This window comes from Miscanthus floridulus, chromosome 11 (assembly GCF_019320115.1).
Source record: "Miscanthus floridulus cultivar M001 chromosome 11, ASM1932011v1, whole genome shotgun sequence".
NCBI classification, from domain to species: Eukaryota; Viridiplantae; Streptophyta; class Magnoliopsida; order Poales; family Poaceae; genus Miscanthus; species Miscanthus floridulus.
The window spans coordinates 62816282-62834443 of NC_089590.1; the positions used below are offsets into that span (position 1 = coordinate 62816282).

The 18162-nt window shown below is 50.7% G+C and overlaps 2 protein-coding genes and 1 pseudogene across 6 annotated transcripts; all 3 read left to right on the forward strand.

The window, feature by feature from the left end:
* Positions 1–290: 290 nt before the first annotated feature.
* LOC136490969 (uncharacterized) lies at positions 291–8477 on the forward strand. Its single transcript, XM_066487182.1, has 2 exons — positions 291–850; positions 8165–8477. The coding sequence occupies exons 1-2, from the start codon at positions 571–573 to the stop codon at positions 8200–8202; spliced, it is 318 nt and encodes a 105-aa protein (XP_066343279.1). The 5' UTR covers positions 291–570; the 3' UTR covers positions 8203–8477.
* On the forward strand, positions 8478–17799 carry LOC136490965 (uncharacterized). Of its 5 annotated transcripts, none has more exons than XR_010767924.1 (6): positions 8478–8527; positions 9266–11398; positions 11558–11684; positions 11839–11975; positions 12205–12261; positions 17663–17674. XR_010767924.1 is itself a non-coding variant. In XM_066487175.1 (6 exons), the coding sequence occupies exons 2-5, from the start codon at positions 9504–9506 to the stop codon at positions 12259–12261; spliced, it is 2181 nt and encodes a 726-aa protein (XP_066343272.1). In that variant the 5' UTR covers positions 8478–8527; positions 9266–9503; the 3' UTR covers positions 17663–17799. The 5 variants fall into 5 exon arrangements, 4 of the variants coding, with proteins under 4 accessions (XP_066343272.1, XP_066343271.1, XP_066343273.1 ...); XM_066487175.1 differs by having other exon boundaries at positions 11839–11940; positions 17663–17799; XM_066487174.1 differs by lacking the exon at positions 17663–17674 and adding an exon at positions 15181–15329 and having other exon boundaries at positions 11839–11940.
* On the forward strand, positions 15435–17809 carry LOC136490968 (uncharacterized; annotated as a pseudogene).
* Positions 17810–18162: the final 353 nt, after the last annotated feature.

The following is an 18162-nucleotide window of genomic DNA, read 5'->3' on the forward strand; positions in this document are numbered from 1 at the left end:
TTAATCTAGATGGATTATGGACTCATAGAGTGGTGTAATGGTTTGCGCACGTATGATATATATATATATATGCTGCTTTTACTCAATATCCGAATAGATATTTGTATCCGACCTTTTCCGAATCCGATTCATACCGTATTCGATACTCATTATTCGTATCCATAACTGAGTCAATCCGTATTCGTATATGTATCCGAACGCTATCCGTGTTCGAATCCGAACAGAAATATAAAAACAAATATAATATGAATGATATCCGTTCGTATCCGATCCGTTTTCATCTACTCACCAGCGACCACCGCGGCAGCCCGGCCCGCCAGTATTCAGACTGGGGGCCTGCAGCACTGCACATTCGTTCGTCGCGGTCACGGTGTGTCGACCAGCCGTCCCATTGCCGGATCCCTCCAGCTCCAAGATCCCCAAATCCCAATCATCAATCAACGCCAGGCGCCCAGCCCAACCTACCCGCAACGATCCCAAGAGCGTACGCTTCTCTCGGCGCCGTCCTCGTTCCCTGCCCCCGCCCCGCTCCCCGAACCCGACCGCCCCCCCTCACCGCCGGCGAAGAAGATGCACCTGTGGCCATCGCTCCGGATCCGCGACTCGTTCAAGCACGGCTACCTCCAGAAGCTGGAGCTCAACCTCGGTAACATGAAGCGCGCGCAGCGGCAGCACAAGGAGCGGCAGGGCGAGGGCCAGGAGGACCAGGACGGCCAGCCCAGCGGCGGCGGGAAGGCGCCGCTGCTCGAGGACCGCTCGCCGTCGGGGTCCGTGCTGGCCGGCGCGCTCGAGCTCGCCTGGGATGCCGTCTTGCTCCTCACCTGCTGCTGCTGTTGCTTCTGCTGCGGAGGTATGCACCTGTTTCTAGTTTACTCGATGAATACTATTTTGTCATCTTATTGTCAAAAGAGCTTGCCATTTCTCCTGGAATCGCTAAGTTTTACACACAACGTTTTTATAATTAAGCTTTACACTTAATAAAACTACAGCTGCAGAACAAAACATTGTTGACTATAATCCTTAAGAAAGTGTCTACCCGTTTTTCATGTAGTATAAAGGATTCCATCGCTTGGGAAACAAATTTCTAAACTAGTATATGACAGTTTGCATTGAAATCACCATTCTTCTAGCATCCCTTGAAGAGAAATGTTCAATTCTGTTGCCCAGACATGAACAAAATGGATCTCAGATTTGGAGAAAGCCCAGAGGATCTGGGCAGCTTGGCCACTAGGCCGCTTGATTGAAACTGGAAATTACAAGACTTGGGATACAAGATGGTCTGCCACTGCTTATATAGCAAAGTGGACAGCCACCTACTCTAGCATATTCCACTACATAAAGTAGATACCAAACTTGGGTGCTAAGACACCTGAAACTACCTAGACAGTGAATAGTAACAGCAGAAAGTAAGATACAAGTAGCTAGGCTTAACTATCAATCTCCCCCTAAGCCTAGTGCTGAGTGATCTGCTTCAGACCAATTCTCCTCCTCATCTCCTGGAACTTGGTCTTGCCCAGCGACTTGGTGAGTACGTCTGCAAGCTGATCAGTAGTGGCGATGTGGTTGGCCTTGATGCTCCCTTCCTCCAAGCAGTCCCTGATGAAATGGTACTTGATCCGAATGTACTTGCTCCTGTCATGGAAGACCGATTTCTTGGCCAGAGCTAGAGCAGACTTGTTGTCCACCTTCAACTCCACCACATCAACCTTTCTGCCAAGAAGCTCCTCGAGCAACCTGAAGAGCCACAAAGCTTGTGTTGTTGCAGTGGTGGTGGCGATGTACTCTGCCTCGCAGCTTGACAACGCCACAACCTTCTACTTGATGGATTGCCAGCTGACCAAGCAGTCACCCAGAAAAAACATAGTTCCACTGGTGCTCTTGCTTGTGTCGATGTCGCCGACGAGGTCACTGTCGCAGTAGCCGACGAAGCGCGCCGTGCCGGGAGCCCTCTTGTAGTGCAGACCGTAGTCCAGGGTCCCAGCCACATAGCGAAGAACACGCTTCACGGTCTGCAGGTGCTCCATCGTGGGCCGCTCCATGAACCGGCTCACGTACCCGACCGCGAACGCCAAGTCCGGTCGGGTGTGCACCAGGTACCGGAGGTTGCCGACGAGCCGCCGGTAGTGCGTAGAGTCCACCTCCTCCGCTGTGCTGTGACGACTGAGCCTGAGCTCCTCCATTGGCGTGTGCGCCGGATTGCAACCGGCCATCTCGCCAAGCTCGAGGATCCACTTGGCGTAGTGAGCTTGGCGGAGGGTGATGCCACTGGCATCCTGGTGCACCTCGATGCCAAGGTAGAAGCAGAGGAGGCCGAGGTCGCTCATGTCGAACTTCTCCTTCATCTACGCCTTGAACTTCACCACTTCTTTTTCCTCGGCGCCGGTGATGATCAAATCGTCAATGTAGACGCCGACAAGCAGGACGGTGCGCCCTCTGCCCCGCCGTCTCGTGCGCGCTCTGCTGGAAGCCCATCGCCTTGAGCGTGGCATCCAATTTCATGTTCCAGGCACACGGCGCCTGTCGCAGGCCGTAGAGGGCCTTGCGCAGGCGGTACACCTTGTCTTACCTCCCGGCGATGGCGAAGCCAGGCGGCTGACGCACGTACACCTCTTCCTTGAGGTCGCCGTTGAGGAATGCGGACTTCACGTCCATGTGGTGCACTCGCCATCCTTCTTGGCCTGCCAGCGCGAGGAAGACACGGACCGACTCCATGCGCGCCACCGGGGCGAACGCGTCGTCGTAGTCGATGCCAAGCTGGACAAACCCGCACGCCACCAGCCTCGCCTTATGCTTGGTCACCGCCCCCTTCTCGTCCTTCTTCAACTTGAAGACCCACTTTAGGGTGATTGGGCGATGATTAGCAGGCAGATCGACGAGCTCCCATGTCTTGGTCCTCTCCACAAACTGGAGCTCTTGCTTCGTTGCCGCTTGCCAAGCTGGGTCGTCTTGCGCCTCAGCATAGGTAGTTGGCTCGCCGGCGTGAGTCAGGTGCAGCTGGGCGAAGAGGTGCGGCGCCAGCCCTGGTGGAGTCCCGTCGTCGATGATGTTCGTCACCATGCGATAGCGAAGAGGCTCGTCGTCATAGAACGCGTCCAGATGATCCTCGTCGTCCTCCAGCGGCGTGGCGAGCTCGACCGGAGGTTGATCAGCAGGCGGCGGTGCGGCAGTGGGGGAAGCAGGTGATGCCGTAGCCGATGGCGCCGTTGGTGAAGCCGGCTGGAGCGGAGGTGGAGTGGCAGCTGCCGTCGTCGCACTCCCGAGCTCCCCCGAAGCTGGTGACGGTGAGCGCGGCGGAGCTGGGGATGTCGATGGAGACGCACCTTGTACTCCCTTAGCTCCTCCACTCCACAGGTACTCGACGGTGAATTCTTCCACCACCGATGCCGAGCTCTGTCCAACCTTGGTCCAGTCCCAACCGCGGCCTTCGTCGAAGACGACGTCGTTTGTCACACGCACGCGCTGGGTCTCCGGGTCGAGGACGCGGTACGCCTTGGCGCCCTTAGCATACCCGATGAAGACACCAGGTCGGCTGCGATCGTCCAGCTTCTGCACCTGATTCAGCTCCTTGGCGAAGCAGAGGCAGCTGAATGTGCGCAGGTGAGCGACCGCCGACGCCCTTCCACGCCACGCCTCGTACGGGGTCTTGCCCTGCAAGCTCTTCGTCGGCGACCGGTTTAGCAGATGGACTACAGTCACCACCGCCTCTCCCCAGTACTTGGCCGGCATGCCCCACTGCTTCAGCAATGCCCGCGCCATGGCCACCACCGTCTGGTTCCTTCTCTCCACGACCCCGTTCTGCTGCGGCGAGTAAGGGCACTGAAGTGGCGCTGGATGCCTTCATCCGCGCAGTAGATGGTGAACTCCCGGCCGTTGTCGGTACGCCTTGGCGCCGTGGCGGACCTTGACCAGAAGCCGTCCGCGCTGATCCCAAATCCTCAACACACCCTTGTCGATCTCCACCTTTGAGCCGCCTTCATCTAGCTGGCCGAGGCTCATGATCGAATTGCGGAGCGCCGGGATGTAGTAGACGCCGTGAAGCACCCGGTGCTTGCCAGTCTTCGCCTCGAAGATGATGGAGCCGACGCCATGAATCTCCACCTTTGACTCATCGCCGAACTTCACCGTGCCTCTGGCTTTGCGGTCGAGGTTGGTGAACAGCTCGCGACGGCCTGTCATGTGGTGGGTGGTGCCGCTGTCGAGGTACCAACCGTCGAGCTTGTCCTCGCCGGAGCCGGTGTTGAGGAAGACACGGGCTCGCGGCTCCTCGATGTCGAGGTCGACGGCGGACTCGATGCAGAAGGTCGAAGCTTGCGCCTTGCCGCGGCTCCCTTCCGCATCTAGCTCCAGGAACCCGTGCGCGAGAAACAGAGCAGCCTCCTCCTCTGCTTCAACGACGTTCGCCGCGCCGCCGCGCTCGCGCTCGCGCCGGGGATGGGGGCCAATCCCTGGCCCAGTGTCCGGCGCGGTTGCAGTTGAGGCAGGTGTCGTCGCGGTTCGCCTTGCGTTCGCCGCCGCCGGCGACTGTCTTGTCCGCTTGTGCTCCGCCGCCATCGCGATCTCCCTTGGGCTTGTTCTTCTTGCCGCCACGGGGACGCCGACGACGATCCTTGGATGATCCGGCGCCTTCCTCTTTCTTCTTCTTCTCGAAGGCACGCCACTGCTCAGCAGTGTACAGCAGCTTGCCCCCGACGGCACTCAGCTCGGAATCCGGCGCCTGCTCGCGGTCCTACACCGCCTTGAGCCTCCCGGTGACATCCTCGACGGTGAGCTGCTCGCATCTCGATCGATATGACGATCTGCGCGTACTTCTTCGGCATGCAGCGGAGAAACTTCTCCACCGCGCGCTCCTCCGTGGGGTCGGTGTCGCCGTTGCGCGCCATCTGCTCCATCAGGTTGGTCAGTCGCACGGCGAAGTCCTCGACTTGCTCACTGGGCTGAAAGGTGAGGCCTTCCCACTCCCCTCGGAGGCGCTGCAGCGTTGGCCGACGCACGCGATCTCCACCGACGCGTGCCGCGGCGATCGACTCCCACGCCAGCTTCGCCGTGGCCTTGGTGGCGTTGGAAGCGCCAAGCTCGGTGGGGATGGCGGCGCACAGCGCCTCCAACGCCCGCCAATCGTCGTCGTAGTCGACGCCGCCGACGTGGACCGCCTCCCATTGCCGTCGAGCCTGCAGCTTGACCTTCATCAGCAAGCTCCACTCGTGGTAATTCCCCTTGGTGAGCATAGTTGCTAGGCGTCCCTGCTCCGGTGTCGCGGTAGACCGTCTGCAGCACCGTGGAGCGCCTGCGGCGACCACGCCGCCGCTCTGGTGACGGCGACTGGCGGTGGCGCCCGATCAGACTGCGCGACCTTCCTCCCGCTGGCTCTGGCTCCTCCCACTCCATCTCAGCGCGCAGCGCTGCGGCTGCAGCCACCGCGGCCTGGGCCGCAGCCGCTGCCTCTGCGGCAGCAAGGCGCGTCGCGCGGTCGTCGGCTCCTGCTCCGGTTCCTCGGCCGACGGCACCGCGGGCTCTAGCGATTTGGCTGGCGGTGGACATGGCTCTGCTCACTCAAGAACACAAGTCTCTGATACCAATTGTTGCCCAGACATGAACAAAATGGATCTCAGATTTGGGGAAAGCCCAGAGGGCAGCTTGGCCACTAAGCCGCTTGGATTGAAATTGAAAATTACAAGACTTGGGATACAAGATGGTCTGTCACTGCTTATATAGCAAAGTAGACAGCCACGTACTCTAGCATATTCCACTACATAAAGTAGATACGAAACTTGGGTGCTAAGACACCTGAAACTACCTAGACAGTGAATAGTAACAGCAGAAAGTAAGATACAAGCAGCTAGGCTTAACTATCAAATTCATCATCTTCAAATTGTAAATTTAGGTTCCAAATTTAACAATCCTCATTTCATACCCAAGTGGCCAAGTAGAACTTCAATAACCTGAATTTCTAATTTGTAATTTTGTATTAGCACCTTTTGTATCTGTAAACTAGCCACTGGAATAGTCAACAAAATTTCAATGCACTAATTTCATTATAAAATTAATTTGGCCTTTGCAGAAACTTCAAAATGGCTACTGGTCTGCTATTCTTAGAACTATATTTTTTTTTTCTTCTAAAGAAAGCAAAAGAATACAAAGAGGAGGAAATACGCAGGGTAGAGACTTGAGAGGTTGGAGACAGATTTCAATAGGTGATTGTTCGATGAAAAAATGGGTAAGAAGGATTGCAGACTTGTTACTTGACGACCTTACTAATATGAAGGTTAGAGAGGAGACATTAAATGGGTAGGAAATGGGAGCCATTATGTGCTTTGGGTTGGTTTGTGTTCAGCTCATGCTCAGGTACAGGTCTGTCATATGGACGAGATTAGGGTGATATTGGAATGGCTTTGATGTCTCATTTCTTTTATGTGGTGCAGCATCGATTTCCTGATCCATTAAACTTGGTTCATGTTTTTTTAGTGAGCCCAGGGATTGGGAGTGCTTCTAAGTTTATGTTTACAGGGTATGTTGAGCATATGCCGCTCCAACTCCCCTTAGCTGAGTTTCAGGATATGACTCTATGCCTCAGTCACAGACAAGAGTTTCCAATAGCAGCAATAAGCTAAATATTTTGACACCCTTAATTAGAGCATCTCCAAAAGCTCCTTAAAACAACTTCGTTAATTCATTTTTTTGGAAAAAAGGAAAAAGGGCCCTCCAACAGTTTTGTAAAACAACTCCCTAAAGATAAGCACTTGGTAAATCTCCCCCTCAACTTGCAGATATGCGAGTGCCTTCCGCGCTTGCTATTTGCCCGGGTGCCCCTCCCCCACAGTTGCCCCTCCTCCGCGGTTGCCCCTGCCCCCTCCTGCCCAGATTTCCCCCTCCCGCTCGGTTTTCAAAGTTTAGGAACCTACCTATTAGTGGCTTTTGCTTCTGTCACAGCTTGTAGATTATTCGCAGTCTTATATTTTTGTTCAATTCACTATAGTTCTTGCAAGTCTTGTTAACTACTGGTACTCCTGAATCCTTGTTGAACAAATTCACACTAGAGAAGCACAGTATTTTGAGTAAGCTGGTATCCCCAGCCTTGGATCGATGACCTTTGTTAAGCTTTCTAATAAAGCCGGGTGAAAGCCTTTGATCTAAAAAAGCTCAGTATTTTAACCAGTAGGATTTAGTTCAACATTGTATTAGATTTTAGGCTGGCAGAAAGGTTTGATATTTGAAACTCATGAATTTGTTTCCAGTTTTATGGCCCTCCGTTAATATGTTTATTTGGTTAGTCTATTATGTGGACACCAACAGTGTCATTTCTTTACCAAATTAACATTTCAAAATGAACTTCTTGAAGGGGAAATTTTAGAATTGAAATTTAGGGTCACTAATTTTATGATTTGGTTAGGTTATTTTGACTCATTGGCTGTTTCAAACTTTTTTCATTTCTCTTGGGGAATTCCTTGGTCAAATTACATCTAGAGAATTGAAAGAATCAGCTAAACTGAACATAGTATATCTTGATTGTTTGTTCCTCTGGGTGTAAAGAATTCATGTAGATGTAGCCTCTGAAAAAAAAAACCCTCTCTAAACCCTGGTGTGCAATGAAGTATCTAGTCTTCTCTATGCCTGTAGATATTGTCTCTAAGATTTCTGAAAGAAGATGTACCTTGATGTGGATCCACTGGAATGGATTGTAGTAGTATATAACCTGAAAGTAAGACACTGAAGGAGCTCAATGGCTAGAGCTAGCATAAATTTGTTCTAATTTTTTATATGCCAAGGTTCTGTCCTATACAAAGTGGTAGTGGTGACTGGTGGTGGCTGATGATGGAGGATGATAATTACGCACCTCTGGTAGTGTCTTATAAGTGTAAAAAATGCCTCAACTTCAAGGCCAACCTACCTTTCTCCTGGTATACAGGGAAATACTAAATTTGTGATTAAACCTTTTAATATTTTTCTGTGCTTTATTTGTCACACAAGTAGATAACTGCTGCTATCGATGGTGTCACTCACCTTGCAGTTTATTTTTTTCACGCAAGTAATAAGATTTTAGACATTTTCTGTTTTCCATATCAGCATGTTCTCTCTCTATAACAATAGTGTCAAACGCCTTGTATTCCCCATGCCAATGGTACCTGTGACTGGTTCTAACTTTACCTTTTATTGATCAATGTATCAGCTTGTAGCGATGAGGAGGATCACCCAACTGCCCGCTGAGAAGGGCCTTCAGGGGCCTGATAATTCATCAGATCAGGAAAACCAGAGAATTTGTGGGCATAATGAATTGCAGTCAAATAGTTCAGATAGTTTCGGTCAGCATTGTATATATGATTTCCTATTAATCCTTATGCGGCCCATAGATGTCGCTGATAAACGGAAAGCCCATAGATGTCGCTGAGAAACGGAAAAAGATCCTTAATTTTTTGTTGGAAATCCGTTGTGTAGGCATTTTCGGGCGTGTAATCAGTTCGTATCTGTATTTTGTGTTCAGGATAATCTGTGCCATTGCTGTTTCTCACCGACACATTGGCGTTTGGTCCAGGTGATGCTGGCACCGCATGAATGCTGAATCTCCTGCTCCCTCGGTTTACAAATACTTTAGGCAGGGTTTGAGTTAACTTTTAAAACTTTGATAACAAATAACTTTAGGCCCCGTTTGGATCCCTAGAATTAAATTTATTTTAATAATCATAATTTAGACATATATTAATTAAGCTAATATGGTTGTATATGGATTATATTTGTATATTAGTGTTGGTTATAAGAGAGAGATACTTATGTATTGTATTTTTACCGTAGGGAAGCAAGTTGAAGAGCGTGTTATAAGTTGTAAAGTAAAAGTATAGAATGGCGTTCTATAAAATCAATTTTCATCTCGCAACCTATAAATTTAAGATAGGTTTATATGTGAACTTTGAAAAGTGGTGGAATGTCAAATTTCAAGGTAAATAGCCTAGTTTATTAAATAGATTTTAATTCTTCTAAATGAAAAGATCCCAACGGCCCTTAAGGTATTTAATTTAGTACCTTGAAGATCATTTGCATAGATTTTTGTTGAAAGGTGTTTCATGTAAGCATAAAATTTGTTAGGATGTTCATTTATATTCTAATAGAAATAGTGATCAAAACTATATTTTGGAGGGAGTAATTTGAGCGAGGGCGTTTTTACATTTGTCTTGATCTTGTTTCATCTCATAGTTATCTAACTTTAAATCTGTTTAGCTGCGGTTTCTTGCCTTTCTAAAATCTGTTTACCTGCGATTTCGCGTTTCATTGGCAGGTGCCAGGAGCCGAGGAGCCAAGTCTGAAGTGTCTCCTCCGGCTCTCCGCTGTTCGCTCCGTTCCGCTCGGGCCGCCCCCAAACCGCACGTCCGCTGTCCGCAGCCGGCTCCTCCCGCCCTCCGTGTACACGACGACGTCGTGCCCGCAGAATTCCATGCGTGCGCGGGACAGTCTCGCCAATCGCCATCACTGAGCACGCAGTGTCGATCTGCGCCGGCCTACGTCCGTCGTGCGCGATGGACGCCTTCTTCAGCGGCCTCGACTCCCGGCTGCGGGTGGCGGTGAAGGTGGCGGACTCCATCATGGTGGGGCTGGTGAACGCCGCCATGGAGGACGCCTACAAGAAGAGCCTCTGGAAGGACGGCGACCTGGAGCGCCTCTTCCAGAAGCTCCGCTTCGCCGAGCTCGCCATCATGCAGCTCGAGTGGTGCCTCCGCTTCGTGCGGGGGGAGATGGAGGCCGACGGCGGTGCCGACGACGGCCACGAGCAGCTGTTAGACGACCTCCTCGAGACGCGGGACCAGATCCAGGCCCGCCTCGACGAGGCCGAACTCGCCGTCGCCCAGGCGGACTGCGACTACATGCGCCGGAAGCGCGATGATCTCGACCCGTCGCGCCGCTGCCGGGAGACGCCGTCCGCAGTCGATCGCCGCGGTGCCGAGGTGGAGGTCGGTGCGTTCGCGGAGCTCCGGGGGTCGGTGGGCCGGAAGATGACGAGGATGAGGGCCAGGCTGGAGGACGCAAGCTCCGAGCTGGCGGCGCTCATGCAGAAGGTCAGCGGCGAGGCGTCGCCGATGGCGAGGCTGCAGGACCCCGGCCACGAGGGCGACGGTGTCAAGGGCGTCTCGGGATTCTACAGCATGGCGCAGCTGCTTATGGAGTTCCAGGAGATGGTCCTGGACGCCGGCGTCGTCAGAGACAGCGTCGCATCTGCGTTCGATGCCATGGAGAGGTCGGTCTCTGCGCAGCGGGAAGCCATGGAGGAGCAGCGGTGGCTCATGGATGCAGAGAAGGAGATGTACCGTGCCGTCGTTGAGGGTTTTCTCCGGGAGATCAACGTGGAATCAACTAAATGCGATCGTTCTGAGGGAGAAGGATGTCCGACACCTACACTGCATCATAGCAGAGGTGCTAATGAGAATAGTTCTGACGAATTCCAATCTCTGAAGGATGAAACTAGCCAGCTGCACTCAGCAAGGCTTATCCCGGCAGAGAAGTCAGAGAGCGGCAGACTATATTATAATTCAGAAGAGCATCGTATCTCCCAAGAGGAAGCTGAAAGGCTAACAGAAAGAACGATTGATTCAGAAATCAGATGTGAACTGCAGCATGTGTTATACTCAGCAGTATTCAGAGACCTATTAAGGAAGCTTTCGGTTAAGGCATATGATGCACAAGAGCTTACAGAACAAAGAGATGAAATGGAAATCAGAAGTAATCTACAGTATGAGATACATAGTATCATGTTCCAAGACTTGGTGAAGAACCTAGGTGTTGAATCCGTTGATCATCTTATCAAGACCTCCATCGAAGATGAGGTGCATACAGCTCTTCTTGCCAAGACTATGAATGCTTGGAAGATCACTACTGAAATGGTTCAGAGTGAGAGACTTATCAAGGAAGAGATGGACTGCATTATTTTTGGAGGTTTCATAAATGATTTGGTAAATGGTCAAAATTTAAGTGTGGTCAAATCTCAACACCAAAATAGACCAAGTGATAATCTGGGAAGATTTGGTATGATTGACTACACCGAGCAGTTAGAGAAGGGAAATATACAAGTCAATGTAACTACTGAAGATGAAGGTGTAGGCTCTGATCAACATCGAGTACTTGTGGATCAAGAAGTTTTAGGTATAATTGATAATTGTGACAGGCAAAATCCAAGAGGAAGTGATAAGAAAGCTGAAGCATCAACAGGCAGAGATGATGCTTATGATTCAGGTAATTGCAATTTTGAGGAAGGATTGGATGATCGCAGGAAGCGGCAAACAGAAGAGATAGCTATAGGTTTGTGCATGCCTTCTGAAGGAGTGAATCAAGAAATGTGCATTCCATTGACAAACATATATGAAATATTCATGGACTTTGAGACTATTGCGTGTGGAAAAATAGGAAGAGCTGTGCTGAGGTTTGTAAGTCTTCATCCTATACTTCCTTATGAACGCAATAGGAAGTTGAAACAGAAATTGATTTAGTAGTTCGGATTCGGATACAGACATGCAGTTCAGAAAGGTGTGAGAGAGGTGGCACTATTTAACTAACCTATGATCAATGGATCATTGCACAGATTGAGAGACTTGGACAAACAATTGTCAAACCTGATTGAACAAGTGAACTCTGTTAAAACAAGTGAGCTTATTTACCGGAGGGCTTTCACTAGGAGATGTTGCGACCTCCAAACAGCAGAAGCAGAGGTTAGAAACCATGATTATTTCTCTGTATGCTGTCCATAAAGTCATACTGTGTCTTCAGAAAAAAGGGCTTTGCTACTGCCTCATGCATGGCCAAAAGCACTGAAATTAATATAAAGACAAAAGGAGCTAACCTTTTTATTGCCATGAACCATAGGTGGATCTTCTTGGCGATGAAGTGGAGCTGCTTCTTGGACTTCTCAGTAAGACATACCGAGCTCTGGAGCATTACTCACCAGTTCTTCAACACTATGTGGGGGTAATTTTCTAATTTCACCGAGTTAAAAGGCTTTGGTAAGTTTAACATGTGCAGTGTTAATGTGTTATGTCATCTTGGAACAAAATTTGTTAAAAGCTAATGCAGCTACAGAATCCAACATTTTATGTTCCCCACGTGTCATCTTGATAACTGAGCTTTAACAAGCATACATTTCTACAAGACCTCTCGGCATTTTCAATTCATTTCTTTCTTAATTTGTTGGCGTGGAGTGATGCAGAATTAGCCATACGTTTGCCTTTCCAGATCAGGGAGATGATGAACCTGCTTGGGAAGGAGCTTGCTGTGAGGCTGAGTCATTAGGTTCGGTAACACTCCTTCTGCCCTGAATTTTTTTTAGCACAGTATCCAATTAAATCATTTTAGATTTAATTAAATTTATAAAACAAATTATCAATATTTATAATACCAAATAAGTTGTATTAGGTTGACATTAAATATAGAGTTAAATACACTGTCGGCCATTTAACTTGTGCGCCTGTGCGACTTAGGTCCATGAACTTGCAAAATCGAAATCTGCCTTGTTTAGTCATGCACCGGAGGTCCATACCCCTTTAGAGGACGTTGACTGGGATAAATTTTTACAAAAACCACCCTGTGTGGTGTCTTACTACCTCCGGCACTCCTCCACCCACGCCGGTGTCCACGCGTTGCCCAAGGCTGGCCCGCTGTGCCACCACCGCACCTACATATCAGCCCATCGTATGGCTTGGCGCGACAGGGTGGTGCTCGGCGAGGTCATGGCCGTGTGGATCGCGGTGCCGTGGTCGTCGGTGAAAGACGGAGATGCCGTGGTGGTCCAGACAGCGGGGCCTGGCAGAACGACACGGCGAGGATGGCCTATCGGTGGTGCGGACTCCTTGCTCGGACGAGGACCTCGGCCACGAGTGCTTCGTCGACGTCATCAGGGGCTGTATCCTATAGCTGCTAACCTTCGCGGACACGGGCACCGAGAAACTGTACCGCACGCTCCGCATGTACAAGGTGTAGGTGCTCTCCGACGTGCAGTCGGGGCTGGAGGCGCTCTTCTCCGACGACGACGCGCGCCACCGAGAGGTTGTCCAACAGCTGGGCTCCACCGTGGGCCACACGATTGAGGAGTTCAGCCCGTCCATGGCGAAGCGTTGCGGAAGCCCGTCCACGGCGGCGAGATCCACCCCATGACCCACGTCCTCAACTACTGCGGCCTCCTCGCCGACTGCCGCGGCATCCTAGATGTGGTCCTCGGCGACGTCAGCCTCGACGACACACCGCCGCCTCGACGCCGTCCGAGCACTGCATCTGCGAGCTGCTCACGCTGCTGCTGCGCAACATCGACGACAAGTCACGGCAGCGGCGGCGCCCACGGACCGCAATAGCCTTAGCGGCAGCGGCGTCGTGGTGGCACCCAGGGATAATGGTGGTGGGCTGACGTCGAGCGGTCGTGGCGGCGGGGCTGGCGTCGAGCGGCCATGACGGTGGAGTGTGTGCTCGCTGCCTCGTTCCTGTTCGGCGGCACAGCCGGATCCAATACCGTAGTGCAGCACGGGAGGCGCGAATTAGGACTTGTCCTCGGCAGTGGCCACCTCGTCAACCAGCTTGGGGCCTCCGGCACAATGGCCACCGAGCAGGATGGGTTCGGGCACCGCGGGTCATCATCCACCACCATCCACCACGCCTACGAGGCTCACGAAGATGGCCGATGAAGGCGGCCATGGAGCAGAGGAGGCTAGGGCGAGCACGTAGCCACGCATGCGCTCCTCAGCGTCCTGCCGCTGCCCATGGGACGCATGGTGTGGGCCGCCTCCAGGTGATGGTGACAGGGGATCCTGCTACTGTACGACAAGCACCCCGGCGGCATTGCCCTGGGGTCGCAGGTGGAGCTCCCCTTCGGCGGGCTACTAGTTGCGGCGGCGAACGACGGTCCTTGCGGACGAGCAAGCCATAGTTGGCCACAAGCTCCGCTGCTTCAACCTGGAGAAGGCCAGCTCACCCGCGGCTGCTCCACAAGCAAGCTCCCTGACGCTCGCCTTGCGCACTCGAGCCACCGCTGCTTGGACGCTCTACGTGCAGCCGCTGCCCGTGCCTCGCCACACACGCGCGCGCGCCCCCGATGTAGAGGCGGCCAACCCATTACCGTCGCCTCCAGCCCCCGCACACCCACGTCCCTGGACATCGTACTCCTCCCTGCTGACGCCAAGACGCTGGCTGTCCGCGCGCTCGATGGCGGCCACGGGCGGCGCCAGGAGGTCCTGGGCGCGCGAGGCTGCCTTGCCACCGCTGCCTGGGCGTGCGCTGGCTGGCGGGGACGCGGAGAAGTGGGCCGGGGTGTGGGGCGGCGAATCGGCGATGGGGAGGCGTGCTTGGCCGGAGGTGGAGGCCGACTCGGGCGACGCCGGCACTACGGGCCGAGGAAAGGAGCGCTAGGAACAGAAGATGACTAGATAGATATAGATAGGGTGGTTTTTTTTGTAAAATTTTAACCTAGTCATCGTCCTCTGAAGGGTGTATAGACCTAAGTGGCACAATTTGATAAGTTTAGGGAGGCAGATTTTGATTTTGAGAGTTCGTGGACCTAAGTGGCACAGAGCCACAAGAGGGCCGCTAGTGTATTTAACTCTTAAATATGTTTTCCTAGTATAACTATTTGGTATCCTAAACGTTGGTATTTTTCTCTATTAATTTGGTCAAAAAATTTTATTAAAGACAGTTAAAACTTTTTTTAGGATGGAGGGACTACATGATATAGGATACTATGCAGTTAGGACCTGCTCCCTTCTTATCAAAATAATTACACTTTTAGGATTCAAAATTTGTCCCATAGTAAGAGTGAGTATCTTTTCAGCTTGTGAACCACCTTGATGCTAGTAACTTTTACTACTTTCTCTATTTTTAAAGTGCAATCATTACTGGTTGGTATTACTTTTGATAAGCATATATGAAATTTTATAGTAGCGTTGGTCTTTCCCAGCATCCTAGAAGTGCATTTATTTCATGACTTTTAGGCTTCCTTTGGAACAAAGGACTTTTCTGTCTTGTATGTTTTTATGTCAAGATGAATTGATTATCGTGAAATTTCTGTATTTCTATAAAATTTCTAAGTTCCAAATAAGTTATTAATATTTTCCTTTTCCAAATCTGAGAGAAATGTGCCTAAAGGTTGAACAGAAGGTACCAAAAATGTAATGATACTTTACTCTGCAAATTTCAAACTAAAAACACTTTTTTTTACATGAACTAAAGACACGTAGACGTGCCATTCTCCATTTCGGACACTTCTGGAAGTTTCCAGCGGTTACCCACCGGCTCCCACGGCACCGCAGAAACACGGCGCGGATTCTTTTCACCTGCCGTTTCTCCTCTCCACCGCCATCGTAGGCCCTCCACAATGGCAGTGGTGCCCAAAAAAACTGTACCCCATCTCTTTTTTTTTTTTGGCGTCACTCTTCTCACAAGCCACAATAGTGGGCAGCACTTGACATCTCTTCATGGGGCCCACAGAGCAAGAAACAAGAAATAAAAAATAGCGCCGGTCCATGCTGCGGGCGCAGATGAGTATGGCCTGCGCCGCGTCGGTCCTTGCTCTGCCGCTCCAGCGCTACAGGGAGTTGACGAAGAAAATACTATTTTATGGTTTGGGCAACGGCCGGCACCGGCGCAACTACCTGCGTCGCTCTCCATTTTTGCTGGCATCGGTGGAAGTTGGCGTCGCTTGCTGCAATGGGGAGAGCGATGCCAGGATCCTCTCTCTCCTGTTTTGAGCATCACTCAAGCATACGTTGTGGAGCTCCGTTTCCAAGAGTAGCTATGGAGCTCAATCTGCCGCCGCAACCGGCCCCGCCACTCACAGACCTCACTGCCGCCATCCACCGAGCCGCGGCGGCCGCGGCCGCGCTCTCAGCCCCCGCGCCCTCCTCCCATGCCGCCGCCGCGGTGTCCGCCCTCCGCGACGCCCACGCCGCCATCGGTTCCTTCCTCTCCCGCCTCGACGCATCGTCCGGCGATGATCAGCCCATGGCGGACAGCGGCGAGGAGCTGGAGGAGAATGGGGAGGGGGCGCAGATGGTCGGGGTGGTGGAGGAGGGGCTCCGGGACTGCGGCCTGCAGGGGAGCAAGCGGCGGAAGCGTCCTGTGCCGCCTTCATGGCCCCTAGGGCGCCGCTCGAGCAGCAGTTCCGAAGCGGCGGCAGCCGCCGCGGCGCCGGTGCTGGACGTCGAGGGGCGGCGGCGCGCGGCCATGGATCTCTTGCTGCAGTTCCATGCGTGATGCGGGAAGGAAGGTGAGTGATATCGTGTTTTGATTCGGTAACGGGAACTTAGTTGTCTGCGTCAGCATTAAATGTAGAAATCGTGAAAATGGTTTGGAATTTCTGGGTATTTTTATTACTAGATAGATATCGTTCATGGTTAGTTGGAGCTGGACAGTTAGTGGTGTCGATATGATAAGAGCTATGGCGAGAAAACGATGAGTGTACTCAAATTTCACCAACTTCCAATGCTCCCTCATGTGCAAAGTAGGTTGTGCAAGTGACACTGGATCGAAACACACATCTTTATGGTGCTACTAAAATTTTGGTTGGCGCTAAATTTACATTAGCCAAATTGGAGCTTGATCTCTGAAATCTAAGAACTGCACGGCTGCTAGCATTATATGGCAAGTAGTTGCTAACACACCTCGACGACTTTGTCCAAAGTTTAGTAAAACCTAGAAGCAAGAAATGCATATTTGGCTGTTGTGAAAGTAGATGAGCTTTGTCTGTATTAAACGAGTGACAAAGTTAAAGGAGTTAGCAGGTAGTAGGTTGTACTAGGGTATGTTTGGATCCTACCAAAATTAGTGTGCTACTCGTAACTCTTTTAGCACTTGCTAGCAACATCCATCTGCTAATTCTTGCTAGTAGCTAGCACACCTATTAGTATGTGGCCTATTTAGATCCAGGTCTACTAATTTTTAGTTGCTAGCTATTAGCAACATGGATCCAAACAGGGCCTACGTGGTGAGTCCTCCATGTTGCTAATAGCAACTAAAAATTAGTAGTATGAATCCAAACAGGCTATCTACTAAGAGGTATGCTAACTACTAAAAAAATAGCAAGGTCAATGTTGCTAGTAAGTGCTAAGAGTTAGGATGCTAATTTCAACATGATCCAAATAGAGCTAGTAAAGTAGTGTGCTGACAGGGAAATCTTTGGAGATCATAGTAAACATTTTTTGAGGAAAGATCATAGTAAACATTGAATCACATATGCAGGGGCATATGTTCTGGCTAATATTTGTGGATTCGTGTTGCTACGGACATTCTTTATCTAAATTTTTTCCCATGCTTGTGTCAGCAACCTATGCAATATTCATAGGCTATAGCATGCTACATTACAGAATACAGAGTTCTTAGATGTTGGTGCTAAATAAATCTTTCCTGTTTATGAGCTCATCTGTTAAGCGATAGATAACATTGTGTCTACATGTTCCTCTAGCTCTACCTGTTCGCTTGGCTTATAAGCCGTACTTTTTCAGCCAACGAACAGTATTTTTCTCTCACAACAAATCAGCCAACAGTACTTTCAGTCATGGCTTATCAGCCAAGCGAACAGGGCAATTATCTCAACTTTCCAAGCTGGATAACCACATCCGTCAGTACTTAGCTGAAGATATGCTAATGATATTCATTTCCTAGGGCAGCTAGTAACACTTTCCTGTTGTTTCCTACTAATGCTAATTTGCTCCAGTGAATTTCAGGAATGGGTTTACAAGCCCCATAGAACAAATCACAACAGTGCGGGAGCACGTTTTGGATGTCCTTCACATAGATGCAGACAATCAAAAGAAACAGAAGATAGGGAATGTTAGCCCAGAGTGAGACAGATACGAGTTGGTAGTAGTAAATCCTTGCTCTCAGTTCAGCTGTACTGCTTTCTTTTTGGTAGTAGTAAATATACCTGTACGAGTAGACTGACGGTTGCTTTCTCAACATTTTATATCGTTGTAATTGCAATTGGTGTTGCACAATAATGTCCAGCAAAAACTCGTTCACGGGTAGCATGTTGATAAGTTTCGATTCATCATCTTCTGATTTCTGAATTCTGAATTCGAGTGGACATCTAATTGAGGTTCGGCAAATGCTCCACTGGTGCACCGTATATCTTCACTGGCAGTCCGTGAGTGATGATACTATGTACGTCAGCGTCCGTTTCCTCGAGGCTCGAGCAGTCGAGCTTGACAAAATCAA

Bases quoted from the DNA above. Each gene is read 5' to 3' on its own strand.
- LOC136490965 (XM_066487175.1), top strand. From the start codon at position 9,504: ATGGACGCCTTCTTCAGCGGCCTCGACTCCCGGCTGCGGGTGGCGGTG. The intron at 11,685-11,838 runs GTTAGAAACCAT...CATGAACCATAG, and splicing joins TCCAAACAGCAGAAGCAGAG to GTGGATCTTCTTGGCGATGA. The intron at 11,941-12,204 runs GTAATTTTCTAA...TTGCCTTTCCAG, and splicing joins TTCTTCAACACTATGTGGGG to ATCAGGGAGATGATGAACCT.
- LOC136490969 (XM_066487182.1), top strand. From the start codon at position 571: ATGCACCTGTGGCCATCGCTCCGGATCCGCGACTCGTTCAAGCACGGC. The intron at 851-8,164 runs GTATGCACCTGT...TCAATGTATCAG, and splicing joins CTGTTGCTTCTGCTGCGGAG to CTTGTAGCGATGAGGAGGAT.